Source organism: Phacochoerus africanus, chromosome 11, assembly GCF_016906955.1.
Source record: "Phacochoerus africanus isolate WHEZ1 chromosome 11, ROS_Pafr_v1, whole genome shotgun sequence".
NCBI lineage: Eukaryota > Metazoa > Chordata > Mammalia > Artiodactyla > Suidae > Phacochoerus > Phacochoerus africanus.
In genome coordinates this window covers 125,119,363-125,139,780 of record NC_062554.1, presented here as the reverse complement: position 1 = coordinate 125,139,780, position 20,418 = coordinate 125,119,363, and the positions used below count along the sequence as shown (strand labels likewise).

At 42.6% G+C, this 20,418-nt stretch overlaps 1 protein-coding gene across 3 annotated transcripts in view; it reads right to left on the bottom strand.

The window, feature by feature from the left end:
- The window catches only part of C11H1orf21 (chromosome 11 C1orf21 homolog), a 232,500-nt gene that overhangs the window by 17,047 nt on the left and 195,035 nt on the right, over positions 1–20,418 (bottom strand). For all 3 annotated transcript variants that reach the window (XM_047751876.1, XM_047751877.1, XM_047751878.1), the window contains exons 4-5: positions 14,311–14,387; positions 6,478–6,538 (exon numbers count right to left, since the gene is read on the bottom strand). In XM_047751876.1, the coding sequence (XP_047607832.1) occupies positions 6,478–6,538; positions 14,311–14,387 (138 nt within the window). The remainder of the gene's footprint in view (positions 1–6,477; positions 6,539–14,310; positions 14,388–20,418) is intronic.

Sequence of the window (20,418 nt, the reverse complement as noted above, 5' to 3'; positions counted from 1 at the left end):
CATAATTACACACAAGTCACTCTCTTCACCAGAAGAAAAGCAAACCCGTGATCTCTGACACACGGGTTCATGACACAGTTGAGACTGATCTGACATAGCATTAAGCAAAAGAGACCTCGAATTAAGTTTATAAACGCAGACTTACCATGGTCTTTCTCACCAACTCGGTTGGTTCTGGGGCCAAGGATATCAGACCACTTCAGGTACCCAAACATTTTCCAAGTGTAAGTGATTTTGCACTAGGGGTAGAGGTCTACAGATAAACATCTTTTAAAATCAGCTGACTTTGGGAGTTCCCATTGTGGTGCAGTGGTTAACGCACCCGACTAGGAACCATGAGGTTTCGGGTTTGATCCCTGGCCTTGCTCAGTGGGTTAAGGATCTGTCATTGCCATGACCTGTGGTGTAGGTTGCAAATGAGGCTCGGATCCTGCGTTGCTGTGGCTGCGGTGTAGGCCAGCGGCTACAGCTCTGATTGGACCCCTATCCTGGGAACCTCCATGTGCTGCGGGTGTGGCCCTAGAAAAGACCAAAAAAAAAAAAAGAAAAGAAATAATATCAGCTGACTGTAAATCTGTACACTGCTCTTTCTCAGACACTTCTTCAAAATGTCACATTGTATAATTCTAGTCGACAGAGGCAGAGTCTCAAAATCACAGCGGAATATGCAAGGTGTGGCAGGCAGGCTGATGTGTCCCCTCAGGGAGTGAAATACTTTGAGCTATTTTCAAAGAGGAGAAAGATGAGGAGAGGTAAGAAGGAAGGGGAATGGGTGTTCTTGGAGTTACCTGTGCTCAGTTTCCTAACTTTATTTTATTTTTGGTCGTACCTGGGGCATACAGAAGTTTCTGGGCCAGGGACCGAAGCCATGCCACAGCAGTGACGATGCCAGATCCTTAACCTGCTGAGCCACCAGGGAACAACCCTAACTTTCCTTAAGTCAGAGGTACATGGGTAAATATATATGATGAGACTTATGGATGATTATGGGTGTTCTTGGGCCCTAGATTTGAATGAAGCACATCAGTTAAATGCATCATAAAGAAATTCACAGGTTCTTTGCCTGGGGCCCAAGGACATGATCCAGAGAGTTGTAAAACTCTAAAATTATATTTAAGGGAGTTCCCATCATGGCTCAGTGGTTAATGAATCTGACTAGCATCCATGAGGACGCAGGTTCAGTCCCTGGCCTTGCTCAGTGGGTTAAGGATCCAGCATTGCCATGAGCTGTGGTGCAGGTCACAGAGATGGCTCGGAGCCTGCATTGCTGTGGCTGTGGCTGTGGCTGGCAGCTACAGCTCTGATTGGACCCCTAGCCTGAGAACCTCCATATGCTACAGGTGCAGCCCTAAAAAGCAATAAAATAAAACAAAATAAAATAAAATATACTTAAGAATTTTGTGTATATGATACCATGTGCATTTTTATATAGAGAGTTTTGATACCTTTTGTAGACTTCCAAAAAGATGCTACGTCCTAGCAAAGCTAAAGATGCCTTGGATGAAGAAAACTAACCAGACACAAATGGCATTGTACTGAAACTTTTTCTTTTTTGGCCGTGGAAATTCCTGGGCCAGGGCTCAAACCCTTGCCACAACAGTGACCCGAGCCACAGCAGTTGACGACACTGGATCTTTAACCTGCTGAGCCATCAGGGATCTCCTGCACTGTGATATTCTTTATTTAATAGTCAGAGTTCTCTTTGAGAGGGCAAATGACTCCTCAGTTGTTGGCTGGCTGTTCTTATATCTTTAGAAAGCTAAATAGAAATCCCTGTGCCTGGAAAGGATACCATTAATGCAAACACTTTAAATACTCTATTTACTCTGTCTGATTCTCACAAGTAAACTCGAATGTGTAGAAGAAAGCATATCTGAAAATCTGATATGATTTGTATTTGGTACTATATTCAGAAACTCTTCCATCAGGCCAAGTTTTAATAATCTATATTTCTTCTTTCTCCTCTAAATACAGTGAAAGATTCGAGTTTAAAATCATTATCTTACTCTGCAGTAAACTGTCATTTTCTTTAAGCTGCAAAATTAGGCAAATATCACCACATTCAGGAGCCTATGAATTGTCAGGCACAGTGGCTGTAGATGGTAGTAGAATAATGAGTGGTTAGGTACCTGAGTAAAAGGTAATGCAGTAAAAATAAATGAGGTGCTCCCATTGTTTCACAGGATTTTCTCCAGTCAGAATGACCATCATTAGTAAGTCTACAAATAGCAAATGCTGGAGGGGGTGTGGAGAAAAGAGAACCCTCCTACACTTGGTGGGAATGGAACTTGGTGCAACCACTATGGAAAACAGAATGGAGATACCACAGAAAGCTAAACATAGAGCTACCAGAGGAGCCAGCAATCCCACTCCTGGGCATCTGTCAGGACAAAAATCTCATTGCAAAAGATACATGCACCCATAGCCATGTTCATTGCAGCACTATTCACAATAGCCAAGACATAGAAACAACCTAAATGTCCATCAACAGATGAATGGAGTAAGAGGATGAGGTACGTATACCCATTGGAATACTACTCAGCTATAAAAAATAACAAAACAATGCCATTTGTGGCAACATGGATGGAACTAGAGACTCTCATACCAAGTCAAGTCAGAAAGAGAAAGACAAAAACCATGGGATATCACTCATATCTGGAATCTAATATATAGCACAAATGAACCTGTCTACAGAAAAGAAATAAACTCATGGACTTGGAGAACAGACTTGTGGTTGCCAAGGGAGAGGAGGAGGGAGTGGGATGGACTGGGAGTTTGGGGTTAGTAGATTCAACCTATTGTATTTGGAGTGGATAAGCAATGAGATCCTGCTGTATAGCACAGGGAACTGTACTTAATCACTTGTGATGGAACATGATGGAGGATTATATATATATAATTGGGTCGCTTTGCTGAAAAGCAGAAATTGCCAGAACATTATAAATCAACTATAATTAAATTTTTTTTTTTAAAAAAAGAGAGAAAATGAATGCAGATCAGCAGTTTTGAAGCTCTTTTGAACTCTCATTGCTCTTCTGACAAAATCTCTCCATGGTCATCTCCAGATGCAGCTCAGTGTCCTGGCCTTCTACACACCATAGTAAAATGAGGCCAAGTGTCCAAGGGTGGACCTCAAATTGCAGCACTTGACCCCTGAAACACCTGTATCCAGGACAGAAAGACCCGACTCACAGTGATAATGGGAGTAGGGGTGATGGATGACGGACTCCTCCATTGGTAAAAATAATTCCATTTTCAAAGAAACGTGCTTTTAAAATTGAGCGCCTCAAGGCAAGGGACTGTTTCCTCCTCATTTTGTATTTCATTTTTCTATCCTGAGTCATAGCATATGCCCTAATAATTCACTCCAAGTGCTAAATAATTTTTTAATGCATTTTTTTGCTATTTGCTTTTCCATGCCACCATTAACGTCTTAGAAAACCGCTTGCCCAGTTGTGGTACAAAAGTCAACTGCAGTTTGGCACTGTGACCATTTCTGACTTAGAGTAGTCCACATTAAGTTTCCCTGTAAGTATTAAAACCATCTAATAGTCCTAGTTTCCTTATACTAGGAGTACTTTTGCATCTGCCTTGAGAGAGACAGAACAGAGGTAGTTTTGGTACCGGGAGGAGAGCTGAAAGGTAAGTCAAACCATGCACTATGGTTACCTTCAGTAACCACAAAGGATGAATCAAGGCAGGTTTAAATCCCCTCAGATTCACTCAGTTTTGCTTCTTACCAACTGAAGGAAGAAAAACGATTTCTGAGGGAGATTAAATCTCAAAACTCAAGGCCTCTCACAATGACTCTAATTTTCAGCATGAAGATCTCAGTTTAATTTTTTTTTTTTTTGGTCTTTTTGCTATTTCTTTGGGCTGCTTCCGCGGCATATGGAGGTTCCCAGGCTAGGGGTTGAATCGGAGCTGTAGCCACCGGCCTATGCCAGAGCCACAGCAACGCGGGATCCGAGCCGCGTCTGCAACCTACACCACAGCTCACGGCAACGCCGGATCGTTAACCCACTGAGCAAGGGCAGGGATCGAACCCGCAACCTCATGGTTCTTAGTCGGATTCGCCAACCACTGCGCCACGACGGGAACTCCTCAGTTTAATTTTTTAAAAAATCAACCCTATAAAACCTGTATCCGAATTGCATTTAGGTTGTCCACATGCTAGCTGGACCAAAGAATTATTTATTTATTTATGTATTTATTTATTTATGGTCTTTTTGCCTTTTCTAGGGCCGCTTCCCACGGCACATGGAGGTTCCCACGCTAGGGGTCCAATCGGAGCCACAGCCACAGCAACTCGGGATCCGAGCCGCATCTGCAACCTACACCACAGCTCACGGCAACGCCGGATCCTTAACCCCCTGAGCAAGGCCAGGGATTGAACCCACAACCTCATGGTTCCTAGTCGGATTCGTTAACCACTGCGCCATGATGGGAACTCCCCAAAGAAATACTTAGCAATGGTAAAAACCCAGGAGAATAATTCATAAGAAGTCAACTTCCAATTTTTGTTGTATAAACTATGCTGAAGATTATATGAAGCCAAACACATATATTAAGAAGGAAGGAACATTTTAATTTGGGAGGCTTAATATTCAGATGATACATAGGAGGGCATATTCACAATATTCAGGATGATCTTTAGGTAAGCGAGGAGAAATAGGGAAGTTTGGTTCAGAGAAGACAGTGAATTCCCTTAGAAATCTGAAACCGGGCACATGCCACCGACTATATAACAGCTCCTTTTTGAATATGAATGTATTCAAGAGAAGGAATGCTGTTTATACTGAATCTACACATGCTCCTTGGTCCAATAAATGATCAAGTTATAAACTTTGCTTCTGTCGTGTTAAACACATCATAGTCTACACCCTGGAGGCCAAGTAAGAAGGGAAATCGAATTTCAGATGACAACAATGCATTTCGGCTTTGAGTAAACAGAAGTAGAATTTCAAATATGGAAATGCACCAGAAAGGGATTAGATCATCTTAAACATCTTGTCAGGGTTTGTAAATGTTGTTTAAAAAGATCATTTACAATTCAGGTTTCAACTTTTACAGACCACCTCTGACGACTAGGCAGATACTTTTTATTGCCAAAAAGCTAGTGGAGGAGAAATAATCCAAACACACAGAGTAAGAAAAGATCTTCACCATTAGTGAAGTGGGAACAAAAATATTTCTTTCTATGCTTCTCTTTACTGAAAACAAAATGTTATCGGCAAGTTGAACAGCTTTTGAACCAACATGTGTGCAACGTGGTAATTATTCAATCGAAAAAGTTATGTACAAACTAAGATTTCACTAAAAGTAAAAACAACAACAACAACAAAACCTCAAATGAGTATATAAGCATCGCCAAGGAACACTGTAGATTAAACTCTTATTTTAATCATCTCTATTTTTTATACCAGTACTCTATGCTGGTCTTTTAATGGTGTATTAGAAAATTATTTCTGTGGAGGAGGGGGGCCCCACCTTAGAGTGGAGTCTGCTGCTGAAATACTATCGTCCCTTGACTGATATATATGCACAATTTAGGAATTCTTAGAGAAATGCTCAAAAAAGGACCACAAAAGTAAAAAAAGAAATGAAAATAAAAATTGAAAACATTTCAAAGGCAAAATTGACCCATGATGCTTTAACAATAGTTGTGGTATGTTCTCAATTTAGAATTTTACTCTTCTTCAGAATAAGGTTTTCAAATTATAATTCTTATAGTTTATAACTTTTGTATTTAAAATTCACCCCCTGCAGTGATAAATTTAAATTCTATAAGCATGCAGGACGTTATTACCATATTCTATACTTCATTCCGTTGATTGCATATGGGACTCTGAGATCATAAGTATATGTTCAACTGCCACCTGGCACAACTTTGTTTCTTACCGTCAATGTGAAATCCACACACTCCTAGAGAAGCAACTTGGAGACATAGGCTGGAATTCCCACTCCACCGCTACTGGCCTTACAAACTGGGGTAAGTTCCTCAAGCATTCTGAGCCTCAGTTTCCTTGTCTGTAAGATGCAGATATCACCTGGCTCATGGCACTTCTCGGAGGTGGGTACTGATCGTGACATGTTTGTGACATTGGTAAAGAACTCGGAGCAGCACTGGGCGTGCAGGAGGCAGGTGTTGAGGATGGCCTTGACTGCAGCCTGAGGTCCAGGCAGGAAGGCGGGTGCACATAATACATGGGGACAGCAAAGCTCTGTCTCTAGGCAAAGGCTCTACTAGTTTCTACCTGACTTCCCACACTTTAATTAATTAGCAGCAGCAGCAGCCCAGGATCCTGGGAAACTCTCTTATACATAAATATTCTTATAGCCACGTTTTTGGGGGGCCTTTTTAACACTCTAGCCATCCCCCTGCAAGCACAGCTTTGTAACAGAGAAACCAGAAATATCATTATCCTGACTCCCGAGGCAATTTCCCTTGAAACATGACGTTGTTTTATTTCTTACCTTCTCGATTTTTTCATCCAGCATTCTGAAGAATTCTTGTTGGCTTTCAGAGATGTGCATGCTGAAAAACAAAGAGTCGTTAAGTACATATTTCAATCCTTTCTTACGCCTAGCTCCCTCAAATGAAAAATGCTGAGTCCCTAAACTTTGGGGCAGTCATTTATTTCTTGCAGATTTCTTCACTCAAGAACTCTGAAGTCACATTAAGGATGAATGTCATTACAGTAATGCTATCAACATGTTTCATAGCAGTTTATCAGTTCCTATAGTTTAAGGAACACAATTTCCTTTCAATGTGCGTGTTATTTCTAGTGGTGCTAATGGGAGGTGCATGACCATTTTTTTCTTCAGATACACAAACGTTAAAACAAAAAGCACAGGCAAGCAGCACATGGCACATTTCCACAGCGTGTGTAGCCGTAACAGGAAATACATCTCAATATTACACTGAAATGTGTATTTTTCAAAGGCTGTCTGTGTCAGCACGGTATTCAGCTGCCTGTGCAGGTGTGGGCCAGCAGCTGACGAGCCAAGAACTTGCCGCTGCCCCTGAACATCTGTACTGGTGAGAGCAAATGTTCATCTTCGGAACCGAACTCCTTCCAGAATGTGGGAGCGAGTGCGGAGGCAGGTCTGAGTGGCTCTCGTCCTGTGTGTTTGTCCTTTGCTATTTAACAGCATACTCAGTGACATGGACATGGTTGGTGGCATAAAACCAAGAAGCTAAGGAGAGCAGAGAAGATTCACAGATGGGAAGGAAAGGGGCTTGATGGCAACATGGTCTTGATGACAGTAGTTTCCGTCTAGCAAAGAGCTGCGGGTGTTTCAAGGAGGTGCGGGATGCTGTGGCAAGAAACATGTGGCCCGGCGTTTCTTTCGCTTTCTATTAGTGCCCATTGGTTCAGGAGCTGGGGGTGGGAGATGGCTCTGGACTGGCTTCTTTCCTCCATGTCTGGCTGTGGTGAGCAGCTCACCTGCCAGCCCCTCAGCATCAGGCCTCATCCCTCAGGGGCCACAGAGAGTGGCACAAGTGACCCGAAACCCTTCGGGCCCCCCATGACAGATCAGAAGGCTTAAAGGAGGTTTTCCCCCTGTAAAACCTAGATTTAAAGGCTGGGAGCACAGTGACATTAGCTCTGGTACAAGAGAAAATCAATGAGAAGATCTGATAAGTAGCATCAACTTTTACAGTTATAAGCACGTTCCCGCGTATCCTGTAATCTTTGCCACCCTCTCCATGATCACTTAAAGAAGGTGGATGTCCTGTTTCAGAAACAGGCCCTCTCTGACTGCAGGTGAGAAAGGCAGGGCAGCAGCTAGGATGATGAGAGTGGATCAAACACCCTCCTATCTTTCTCGGGCTGAACAGAAAAGCCATTTTGCCGAGCTGAGTTTTCCCAAATTCCTTACGGTTTTACCTCTTTAATGGCCAAAACATTTTTTATTGGAGCTACTTTGGATGCAAGTCTCTTAAACTGTATACTCAGTAACAGACGATGTATCTCCAACATTACTCAACTTGAATGACTTAAGTGGCCACTCCCATGATCTTAAGTCACAACCCTCTTCGGGAATCCTGGGGCAGCCTGAGCCTCGAAGATGGGTAGAGCTGGTTCTCTTTAAGCAAAATGGCCTTAAGAACCTCCAGGCTTCTGTTCTTCACCTGCTTTTGAGCTTCTTCTTTCATCTCTTCCTATCAGAGAAGGTCTCAGCCTCTTTCTGTTTTCTTCTCAGTTGTTGCTTCAACTCCATGCTTAGAAACTGCACAGCCAGCTTGTCGGTGTTGTGTCTCAACTTAGTGTAAACAGGCTCTGAGGGAGAGCCTGGGGGATTCTTATGAGTGGGAACCATGAATATCCTGGCATCCACTGTGGCTGCTCAGACACCTCGGGGCATCTTTGCTGTTCTAAGCCAGGCTCTCAGCAGACAAGGCTGCTGGACAGCTCTGGGTCTCAGAGAGGAAAGGCATGAAGATTATATATGTATATAATATATACACACACACACAAACACACCAAATAGAGAACCATATATACATTAGTTTCCCTAAGAAATCCCAAGAGACATCATAGAAATGACACTTTTAGGATTTGCGGTTCATCACGGAAAGTTTGAGGTTAGAGTTTTGTTTTGTTTTGTTTTTAGCATATACTGCCTTGCACACAGCAGGAGGGCAATACATAATTAATTGGGCAAGTGGTCTCTCTTTAAATTCATGAGCCGTCACTGAGCCTGCAGAGTTTGCTAGCATGGGGGAGGTGCAGACCTCAGATTCCTCATTTTTAAAACAAGCAAATGTGTCTCTGAGGTCCTTTCCGGCACTAACATTCTGAGATGGCTGCTCATACTTACTGCCATTAACTCCTTCACAGAAACATCACAACATGAATGCAATGTTTAGTACTCTTACACGTGCGTATTAGATGGACAAGAGGGGAGACCTTTTAAGTAAAAGCAACACTGCAAATGTGTCTGGCAGCTCTGAGATGGAAAATGCACAGGCTCAGGGTCCCTATCAAGAGCTTGAGACCCAAGGAGAAGGACCTCAGGATGCCTATGTGGTAAAAACCTCAGGAGATTCACTTTCGTGGGGTTTAACGACACATTCTAAGCATAAACCAAACCAAACCAAGCAAAACCAAACCAAAACACCTGATCCAGAATTAATTAGACATGGCAGTGTATTTTCAACCCCATTTGAATCCTGAACTAAGACTTTATCTCACTCTGGGGTAGAGAGCGCAGTGATCAGCAAATGAACTTCCACGTTCATTTGCACACGAGCCCCGCGAGACACAACTCTAAACAAAGGCAGCACCTGACCCCGGTCGGCTGGTCTCTGCCGTTGTACTCCAGTGCCAGAGAAGGGCTGTCTGCTTCTTCCTCCTCTGCGCACATTAGGACATCCCTGCCTCTACCTCACGGCACACCTGCTACGAAGCGTCACGCCCCAGACTGATTCGCTATCTTGCCGCCCTGAACGATAGCAACGACACCGTGGAAGGGTGACTTGTTTATTCTGAAATCCTGATGCACTACGTGAACTCTCCCACCTAAACTCTGCTGTCCCTGGAAGCGTGGCCCACGGTGCCAGGGGGAGCAAAGGCCCGCAAGCGACTTGTCACCTACGCCTTGTCTTAGGGATACTGTTAGGGGTGGTATAATCAGAGAGCAGGAGGCTCACTCTGCTGCTCTCCACGCCTTCCCTTCAGAGAGAAGCCCCGAATCTCTGCAACGGGGGCAGAGACAGAACGTGCCCTCGGATGAGGAAAATCACCCCATGTGGAATGACTCCTGCCCAGACAAACCTGGATGCCCTCTTCTGCGGAACACCAACCCAGTGGCACTAGCAGCAGTTCTGCAAGAGAACACACTGCCCTGTGAGAAACAGGCCCTAGGTAACGAGTGGATTCTTAAATCCCTTCCGATGGACAACGTGACGACTGTGAGGAAGGAGAAGAAGGGGAAAAGCACGCCGGGCTGGCTTTTTCTGTCTTTTCTCAGGGCTTAGGAGGGGGTAATTGGATCGTTTCTAATCCAGTTTATAAAGTACGAATGCTTGAGGCTAGGATTAATCAGATCTAAAAACCGGTTACAAAAGCCTCTATGTTGGTAACAATTTCAGTTATCCCCACTTCTCTCTAATAACCAAAATTCCACCTTAGAAAACACAATGCTCCCCCCGGAACAGCTCGCTCGCTCTTTTTTTTTTTTTTTAAAATTGAGGTATAGCTGTTTGTCAATATTATATTAGTTTCAGGTGTACAACAAAGTGACACAACATTTTCACAGATTATACACCATTTATACTCTGGAGCATTTCTGTGGCCCCTAGCTGGCCCTTGCCAGGCTCTTGTGAGTTAACCCTGAGACCTCTCTGCTTCTGGAGGCGAGAGATGATGACGCTATGGAATCTTAATGACAAGTAAGCAAATGAATGAAAGGTGGACAGAATGAGCTCTAGCGCTGAAAGACACAGGGCTTTCATTTTTAGTGACTTAAAAAAACAAAAAGCTTCCAAAGAATAAAAACCTAAGTCACAAAAGTAGAAGGCGAAGTCCTAATTCCCTAATACTTCATCTGCTGAGATGAAATCCAGCCACTCTGTGGGTTCCTGCCCAATCTTAGCCCAAGCATAATTACTGCTTCATGATCATCCTTACTACTTTTCAGTTGCGCCTCCAGGAGGTGGGTGACTCCTAATCCTCACACCAGGACACACCCTTGCTAGTAGTTCCTGCATGGCTCACTTTTATTTAGGTAATTATTCTTTTAAAATAGTATAACAGGAGCTCCTGCCATGGCGCAGTTGAAAGGCATCTGACTAGGAACCATGAGGTTGCGGGTTTGATCCCTGGCCTTGCTCAGGGGGTTAAGGACCCAGCGTTGCCGTGAGATGTGGCATAGGTCAGACATGGATCAGATCCCACATTGCTGTGGCTGTGGCCTGTGGTGTAGGCCAGCGGCTATAGCTCCGATTCAACCCCTAGCCTGGGAACCTCCATATGCTATGGGTGCAGCCCTAAAAAGCAAAAAAGAAAAAAGTATAATAAGCGCCCTTGAAACCAAAACAAAAACCCAAAGCTGGGATCTTAACAACAATCTCGAGGTTACTCACTTCCCACTCATGTAGGATTCCCCCTGACTCAAGGGAACCATCATGGCCCCCCTTGCCTTTCATCCTCTTTTAGAGCTTACTCTACCTCCGGATGTGCTTACAAAGCAGATGATTTATTTTAGTCGTTCTTAACTTTACAGAGTCAGCAGGCTCCATGCAATCCTCAGGACTCACTCTCTGTCCTAGTCCTGGATTGCCAGGGTCCAGCTGGGGCTGTGCGTGGCTGCAGTGCACTTGTTTTCACTGCTCATGTTCCGCTGTGTGACTACAATGCAGTTCACTCACTCCATTTCCTGGTCAAGGGCATTCAGGTTGTTTCTAACGGTTAAGATATTCTCACCAAGCGGCAGACACTGTCATAAGCAACGGGCGTCCGTTATTGCATTTAAGCCCCAGCCCTCTAAGACAGGATTTTTCATCTCCATTTTTCCTGGGGAAAACTGATGCTCAAAGACATTAGGTTACTTGCCTGAGATTATAAAGTCAGGGAGAAGGTGCTTTACACGTTGCATCAAATGCAAGTGTGAGGATCATGTGCCTTCAGTAGAAAGAAATCTGCCACTGTTGGGTGTGGGACTGTCCTTCTAGTCCTGGGGAAAAAAGCCTCATTTTATTTGATACAACTGCACAATAAACAATAACTTCCTGGGTCCAATATGTCAGCAAGCAGGAAAAGTAATACCCTTCTCTTAGCCCTCCAGAAAGATTTCTTAGTCAAATTCCAGAAACCCAACAATCTGACTCACAGTTTAAAATTCACACGTGCATGTGCATGCACACACACACACACACACACACACAATCATTATGCTGTGTGAAAAACGGGATTTTCTTCATAATTTTAATGTGAACACATGAGCCAATTTAATCAACTTCTCCGAAAGCCTCAGCACATGCCAATCCGCAACGCAGGCCATTTCAGTGTGTCAAAGTTAAATAAGTAAGGATTTGCTCTAAAGGAAAAAAGAAATTCTCCTTAATACAGTCTTTCTCCAGAACTCAGAGGTAAGAGACGCATTTGAAAATAGCATATATCGAATGTCTTGGATGAGAAGATAATTTTGGTAGTGTCATCAGATATCTGCTGTCCCCAGAGGCGGCTACGATTCGTGTAGATCAAAGTGATTACCACTGAAGTGGACTGCGGAGGTTGGGACTGTAGCATGACACGGACCCAAGGGCGCCAACATCCGGTTGCACCATTATACTGACACTGTAAACGATACGGGGATTTTAAAATGCCCAGTTTTCTTGTGAAATAAAGAATTACACCCCTGAGCTCACCTTCCACCCCCCTAAAGATCCATCCCACCCACCATGTCACAGTGGCCATGGCTGTGGCAATTCCAAGGACAATGAGCCAGGTTAAAGCAATTCTGCTAACTTCTGTCTCAACTTCCTGGGAAGACGCAGAGAATACAACTCCTTCCACCGATGGTACTGACGTATGGGGCGCTATTACACACACGGAACAGATTTACTGTCGGGTGGAGGTGACTGTCCAGTGTACTCAGGTGATCAGTACCCTCGGGAGACTTGTTCCTATTTAGGCCAAAGAGCACGAAAGAGGCTTGTGGCCTCTTGGAAGAAGAGCAGGTAGAGTCATAGCTACACCAAGTGCATTTTATCACCAAGGTAGACTCAGTTTTAGGACAATCTAGAAAACTAGTCGTTATTTTCCTTAATATTTTTAATTGTGAAATATTTAACCTAGAAAACGTACAGCGTTATTTGTACATTTTAAAATAAGAATAATTAAAGGAACACACATATAATCACCACTCATGTTAAAAAACAGAACCTCTGGTTTCATTGACTTCTGTCCACTTAGAAAGAACTGCTATTCTAAATTTAATGTTTTTTCATTTCCCTGCTTACCTTGTCCCCCCCCCTCCTCTTTTTAGGGCTGCACCCGTGGCATATAGAGGTTCCCAGGCTAGGGGTCGAATCAGAGCTGCAGCCGCTGGCCTACACCACAGCCACAGCAATGTGGGATCCGAGCCGCGTCTGTGACCTACACCACAGCTCATGGCAACGCTGGATCCTTAACCCACTGAGCAAGGCCAGGGATCAAACCCACAACCTCATGGATCCTAGTCGGGTTCATTAACTACTGAGCCACAATGGGAGCTCCTCTCTACTTATCTTTATTGTTTTATCATATACATATTTATAACATATTGCTTAGTTCTGTCTGTTTTTAAACTTTACATAGTGAAACTGTATACAGGCAGGTTATCTTACTGACTTACTGCCACGACCTTATGTTCATGAGATTCCTCCACCTTGATCTGTGCAGCTATAGGTCATTCATTTTCACTGACATATAGTATTCCCATCATAAGAACATACCACATTTTTGCTGTTCATTATATATTTGATGGACATTTGGGTATTACCTTCAAGAACTTTTAAGAGCTCATGCAAATAGTGCTGCTATGCATATTTCAAATTATGTCTGCTGGCACACATGCGCAAGAGTTTCTCAAGGGTATATACCTGAGAGCGGAGGTGCTCGGGGGCCAGGTATGCCCAGGTACAATTTTACTAGATAATGCAAACTATTTTCCAAAGTAACTGTATCGGTTTATATCCTTACCACCAGGGGTTAAGTGTGCCTGTTTTCCATATTCTGGTAAACCTTTGGATCATCAGACTTTGTGTGTGTGTGGTGTGAAATGGGATTTTTTTCCCTGTGCATTAGCTCTTCATGTTTCCTCTTCAGTCAAGTGGTTGTTCATGTCTTTAGCCTGTTTTTCTGAGTTCTGTTTTTCATACTTGATTCAGAGAATTACTTTATATAGGCTGGAAACCCAACTATTGTTAATTATATGTGTTGTAAATATAGTCCATCATTTTGTGGCCTTTTACTCTTCTACAGTGTATATTGATAAAGAGACATTCTTAATTTTAATGCAGTCATAAACATTCATCATTTTTTTTTAGGATTTGCATCCTTTGTGACTTATTCAAAGTTCTTCCCTACCCCACAGTCATAAAGATTTTCCCCTTTAATTTCTTCTAACTGGCGTGAAATGTCAGCCCTGTCGTATGTGGTGGATCTCTCAATTCTGATTCATCAGACTAAACCACAGTGTTTCAATGACTGAGCCTTTATCACAAGTCTTGATTTTATCCGGTAGGCAAAACGGAGCTCACTCTAAGACCACTTTTAGCTTTAAAAATAATATAGGAAAATAGGAACTAGAACTTACTTTGCTCTGGGTTGATGAACTAATCCCGGAATCTCTTTATTGGTTTTAAGTCTGACATTTGAACTGGCACTTTTTTCCTGAAACACATAAACACACATATAAAAGACAGGATGAGAATCAGCAATTAAACAAGAGCATGACTTTTCATCACCAAAGTATCAGATTTGTTTGGAAGTCTCTACGGTTGGTTACCTCACAAGGACCAAAGTCCTTTTAAAGAGGCCACAGAGGAGTGGTAGAACTGCCAAATACTGGATCAGGGAACATCATCAAGAAAAGAGGAATGAGCTTTTATAACAGCTCTGGTTCCCTTTAGAAAATTATACGCACGTAATATTTGATTTTTAGGTGGAGTTACTGAAAACAGTAAGATAAAGAACAGACGAGTCTCGGGTTAAAAAGAGCAGCAGCCATACAAACGCAGCCATTGTTTGCTTCCCCAGGTTAAGTGACTTTGTGTATTTTATTTGCGAAAGACAATTTCAGTTACTGAGACATAAAACTGCACAAGCATAAAGACTGTCCAAGCAGTGACAGGGACAAGAATGTGACCAAAAATAACTAATATTTCCCATTCACAATGAATATTAAAATTGAATTCAATTAAATGAATAAAAGTCAATGTCAGCCCATATTCCAGAAGTACTTCTTTGGTGTTTAGCCTGATCTGATTTCTTATTCCCAGGAAACCCGTCACATGCGAAAGAAATACTCTCAGATCTTAAAATACAAGTCTATCGGTAAACATACCGTCTCAATAATGCTATTGCTCTGCGTTATTACAATATTATCTTCAAAACATAGTCAAGGTGCTTTTTAATTTGCTCTCAAAACATTACCCTCCGCACTTAAAAAAAAAAAAGAAGGAAGAAAGGAAAAACTCTTCTAAATCTATTTAATAGGTGACTATATGTACTTCAGGAACCTGAGGTGTGCTGATAATTAAAGATCTAGGCTAGGGTACGGAACAGAAACGCCTGTGGGCCGGCCCACCACTCTCACCACCTGCAGAGTGATGTGGGATATGGCACATAAAATAGATGGTCCCCACATGAGCTCTTTCAAGAGTTCAGGGGTTTCCATGGTGACTCAGCAGGTTAAGAACCCGATTAGTATGCATGAGGATGCGGCTTTGATCCCTGGTCTTGCTTAGTCAGTTAAGGATCCAGCATTGTCGTAAGCTGCAGTGTAGGTCGTGGATGCAGCTCAGATCTCGTGTGGCTGTGGCTGTGGTGTAGGCCAGGAACTGCAGCTCTGATTCAACCCCTAGCCTGGAAACTTCCATATGCCGTAGGTGCAGCCCTAAAACGAACCCCCCCCAAAAGAAAAAAAAAATAGTTCATACATTTCTTAGGGCAGCAGAAGCCATGTCAGTCAGTGAAACTGCCATGACTTACATGCTTGGTTGTCTGCTGTTTACCATCAAACATGAGCTTATCTCTCTAACCTTAGTCCTCCAAAATACAGAACACTTTTGTTTGTGACCTTCTAGAAGAAATAATTATTACAATTATTTTGCAGACGAGCTTACCTTCTTTACCTCACAGTAAACTCAAGAATGTTTTCAGGAACATTTAAAAAGCATAAAATATACACTGTTCCTTCTGGCTGCGCAGTCAGGGAATAACAGGTGAACAACCTGATTTTTTTACAAAGAAGGTAGGGGGACAGTTAGAAAACTGTAATGCACTAACTCCAGGAGGGCAGGGCCACATTCCTTCTTTGCGACGGCGGGGGTGGGGGGGGGCACATTGCCTGGTGAGGGGCATGGCACTTATGAGAGGAACTCATTAAATATCACTAAAACAAATGAACAGTGCCAGCAAATAAATTTTTTAAACAGAGATAAAAATGAGTCAACTGTAGTCTCTGACTAAAGATGTAAATTCCCTCCAAATGAATCATTTTTTCCCTTAAACTTTATGTCTGCTTGGATTAAGCACTGAAAATGGATGCATTTGATATGACAGAACCTGACACTTTTTTCTCTATTCACACAATTTCCCAAACTCTTTGAACTTAAATAATACCATCATGATTTTAAACACTACTGAAGCAGGAAAGTGGCTTCTAATTCTAAGAATACAAGTGACATATGACTGTATTCTGTTTCTATTCATTTTATTAAACTGTACCCTCGTAAGTACACTGCCTCCCCAAGTAGTCCTTAAAAACACATTAGAGAAGTTGTGGTTGCCCGGGCAGGGAAGGGAATAGGATGGACTGGGAGTTCAAGGTTAGCAGATGCAAATGACCACATTTTAGAATGGATAAGCAATGAGATCCTGCTGTACAGCTCAGGAGCTATATATCCAGTGCCTTGGGATACAACATGATGGAAGACACTGAGAGAAAAAGAATGTATTATATTTTGATATATATACATGTACGACTGGGTCACATTGCTATACAAAAATAGGCACAACACTGTAAATCAATTATAATAAAAACCCAACACACCGTTTTGCTTAAAAAGAAGGACACCAACAGACTCAGGAGATGGGGAGGACACTTCAGGTGTCAGGCACAGATGTGAACTTCCAGGAAGTGAAAAGACCAAATGTGAGGCAGAGGCAAGGGGGTGGGAGGAAGCCGCTGAAGAGTTCCCAGCTACAAATGTCTATAGTTACATAGACATCTCTAGCTATTTGTATTTATAACATATTTGTTTTTACAAATTACCAATCATCAAGATCAGTAATAACTCATGGAACACCTAATACAAGTCAGGTACTATTCTAAGTGATTTGCATTTATCAACCTATTTTAATGTTCACAAGTATACATTTTTTATAGGTTTTTTTTTTTTGGTCTTTTTAGGGCTGCACCCACAGCATATGGAGGTTCCCAGGCTAGGGGTCCAATTGGCACTGTAGCTGCTGGCCTATGCCACAGCTGCAGCAGTGCCAGATCCGAGCCGCATCTGTAGACCTACACCATAGCTCACGGCAACGCTGGATTCTTAACCCACTAAGTGAGGCCAGGAATCAAATCTGTGTCATCATGGATGCTACTTAGATTCGTTTCCACTGAGCCATGATGGGAACTCCACAAGTATAGAGAGCCTAATTCATCTTTAGGCCCACATACCTCTCTGGGGTAGGTACCATTATTATCCTTATTTATTATTTATTTATTTATTTATTTATTTTTAGGGTCATACCTGGGGCATATGGAGGTTTCCAGGCTAAGGTCGAATTGGAGCTACAGCTGCTTGCCTACACCGCAGCCATGGCGATACCAGATCTGAGCCACATCTGTGACCTATGCTGCAGCTTGTGGCAATGCCAGATCCTTAATCCTCTGAACAGGCCAATGATGGAACCTACATTCTCATGGAGACAAGTTGGGTTCTTTGCCCTGCTGAGCCACAATCCCTGTCCCCATTTTATAGATGAGGAAGCTGAGGCATGGAGAGGTGAGGCATGCGTGAGATCCTACAAGTCATGAGCAATCGTGCTGGGGTTTGGATGAAGGCAGGGTGGCCCTGGAGCTCATGCTATCTGCCACTAGTCCTCAGCTTTTCAGAATCGAGACTCCTTACCAATATTCTCCAAATTTTGATACATTTCATCATACAAGAAAAAAAAAACATTTGCTAAAATCAGCATCAATTTCATCAGAAAAATCATGACAAAAGCTCATGATGGTGGATCCAAGTTTCCCAAAATTTTAATTTTGGTTTAATGTGTCTATTTCATGATGAGCAACAAATACTGACAATTGTTTCCTTTGGAGTAACAGGCTCTCTTCGTTCATTTTGGAGAAAATGTCTGCTAAATATCCCAGTCTGAATACCCATAATTTGTCGGTCAGGCATTTTTTTCTACAATGAAGATGATATCCCATAAAAAACAACTGCTAGTTTAGCTTGCAACTTAATCAACTGAAGAAGCGCTTTTCCGTGAGATAAATATCTTACTTATTGATGTGAATTTCAACAGAGACTATTAAAAAGAGAAACGTCCAAGGCCTAAGAGTTAATAAAATTAAATAACTTCTACTGCTTCACCAAAGGCATTTGTAGGGAAAAGAGAATGTATTCTTTTCACCACGAGTGCGGGGTGGTGGCGAATACAGTGGCTCTAATAAGAGAGGCGCCACTGCCGGGATTTGTGCTAAGGCACACGTAGTTTTACCCATGATTGCTCTGTGCCGTCAGCGCACATGTCGACAGAGTGAAGCAGGAAAATAGCTTCTTTATTAATAGGAAAATGACCTTGAAGACTCCCTGAGAATGTCTCAGAAGGAGTTCCCTGATGGCCTAGCTGTTAAGCGTCTGCCATTGTCATGCTGTAGCTTGGGTCCAAGTGGATTAGATTCTTGGCCTGAGAACTTCCGTATGCTGTGGGTGAAGCAAAAAAACAAAACAAAACAAAACAAAAAACGCGCCCCCCCCCCAAAAAAAACCCCACCAAAAAACCAAACAAAAGAAAACTAACAACAATGTATCAGGAGCCTCCAGGGGTCTGCAAGCCACATTTTAACTAGAGTGCCCTTCTATTTCTTTTGCATAGAAAAGGACTATCAATTATTTAATTGTGTTATGTGCCTTAATTAAGAAAACTGCCTTTTTGAGGCAAAATCTATAGTCCATAAAATTCCCCCATTAGGAGTTCCCTGGTGGTTCCACAGGTTAAGGACCTGATGTCATTGCATGGCTCAGGTCGCTGCTGTGGTATGGGTTCCATCTCTGGCCCAGTAACTTCTCCCTGTTGTGGGCATGGCCAAAATAAATAAAATCCCATTATATATATATATGATTAAATGATTTTAGTGAATTTATAGAGCTGTGAAATTATCTCCACAATACAGGTTTTCTTTTTTTTGGGGGGGGGGGGCAACCTGCAGCATGTGGAAGTTCCCAGGCCAGGGCTCTAATCTGCGCCACAGCAGTGAGCCTCACCACAGCAGTAACAAAGCTGGATCCTTAACTTGCTAAGCCACAGAGAACTCCCCAATCCAATACAGTTCTATCAGCCCCCAAAGTTTCATCATACCCATTTGCACTCATTTGTATTGTCCAGCCACCAGAGAGCTGCTTTCTGTCACTACAAATTTGCTTTGTCTAGATTCATATAAAGAGAACCATACAACATATAGCCTTTTACATCTGGTATCTGACTTAGCATAAAGTTTGAGGTTCATCTATACCTTAGAATATTGCAGCATTTTGTTTAATTGCTAAATACTACTCCAATGTACAGATGTACTGTATTTTGTTTATCCTTGCATACACTGATGGGCATGTGGATTGTTTCCAGTTTGTGACTACTACAAATCATGCTGCTATGAACGTTCATACACAAATCTTTGTGTGCACTTATATTTTTGTTTCTCTTGGGCAGATTCCAAGGAGCGGATTTGCCAGACGATACGGCAAACATCACCAAAACATCACCAAACTTTTCCGAAGCGGCTGTGCCATTTTACATTCCTACCACCAGTGCACAATGGTTCCAGTTTCTCCATCTCCCCACCAACATTTCATACGGTCTTTTCACTTACAGTCATTCCAGTGGGCGTCTCATTGCGGCTTTATTCATTTTATAAATGTGACTTATTTGGATCTGTTCTTGTATTTCTTTGTATCTATCAAAACACCCAGCACCTTGCTACATGGGAGCATTTGTAAGCCTCCTAGTCAGCTGTATTTGCATCAAGAAGTCAGTTTTACATTTGCTTATAAACACCATGTAATTTCTACTTTGGGTTGGTTTGCCGAGGAAGGAGAAGAGTAAAGACATCTGCCTTTAAAAAAGAGAAAAAAGAAAACAAACAAAACCAAGGCAGGCTGGAGGAACGATGAGGCTAATGGGAGCCTCTGACAGAGCAGAGCCAACAGAGAGGGCTGAGAGCCATGCCGCGTCCGGGGTGCTCCGGGAACAGGAACAGAGAATTACACTGGGAGATGATGGAAGAGGTAGCTAAGACATTATTTCCCTTGGCAAGAAAAAGCTATTTAAATGGCATTTGACACTCATAAACTTCGTACCTAAAATAAACTGGGACCAAGTGGGAATAAGATAAAGCCACTTAAAAGGGCCCTTGGTAGGCAGTTTGTAGAGCTGTGTTTTTATGATCCATCCGTAATGGTATCGGAATCAT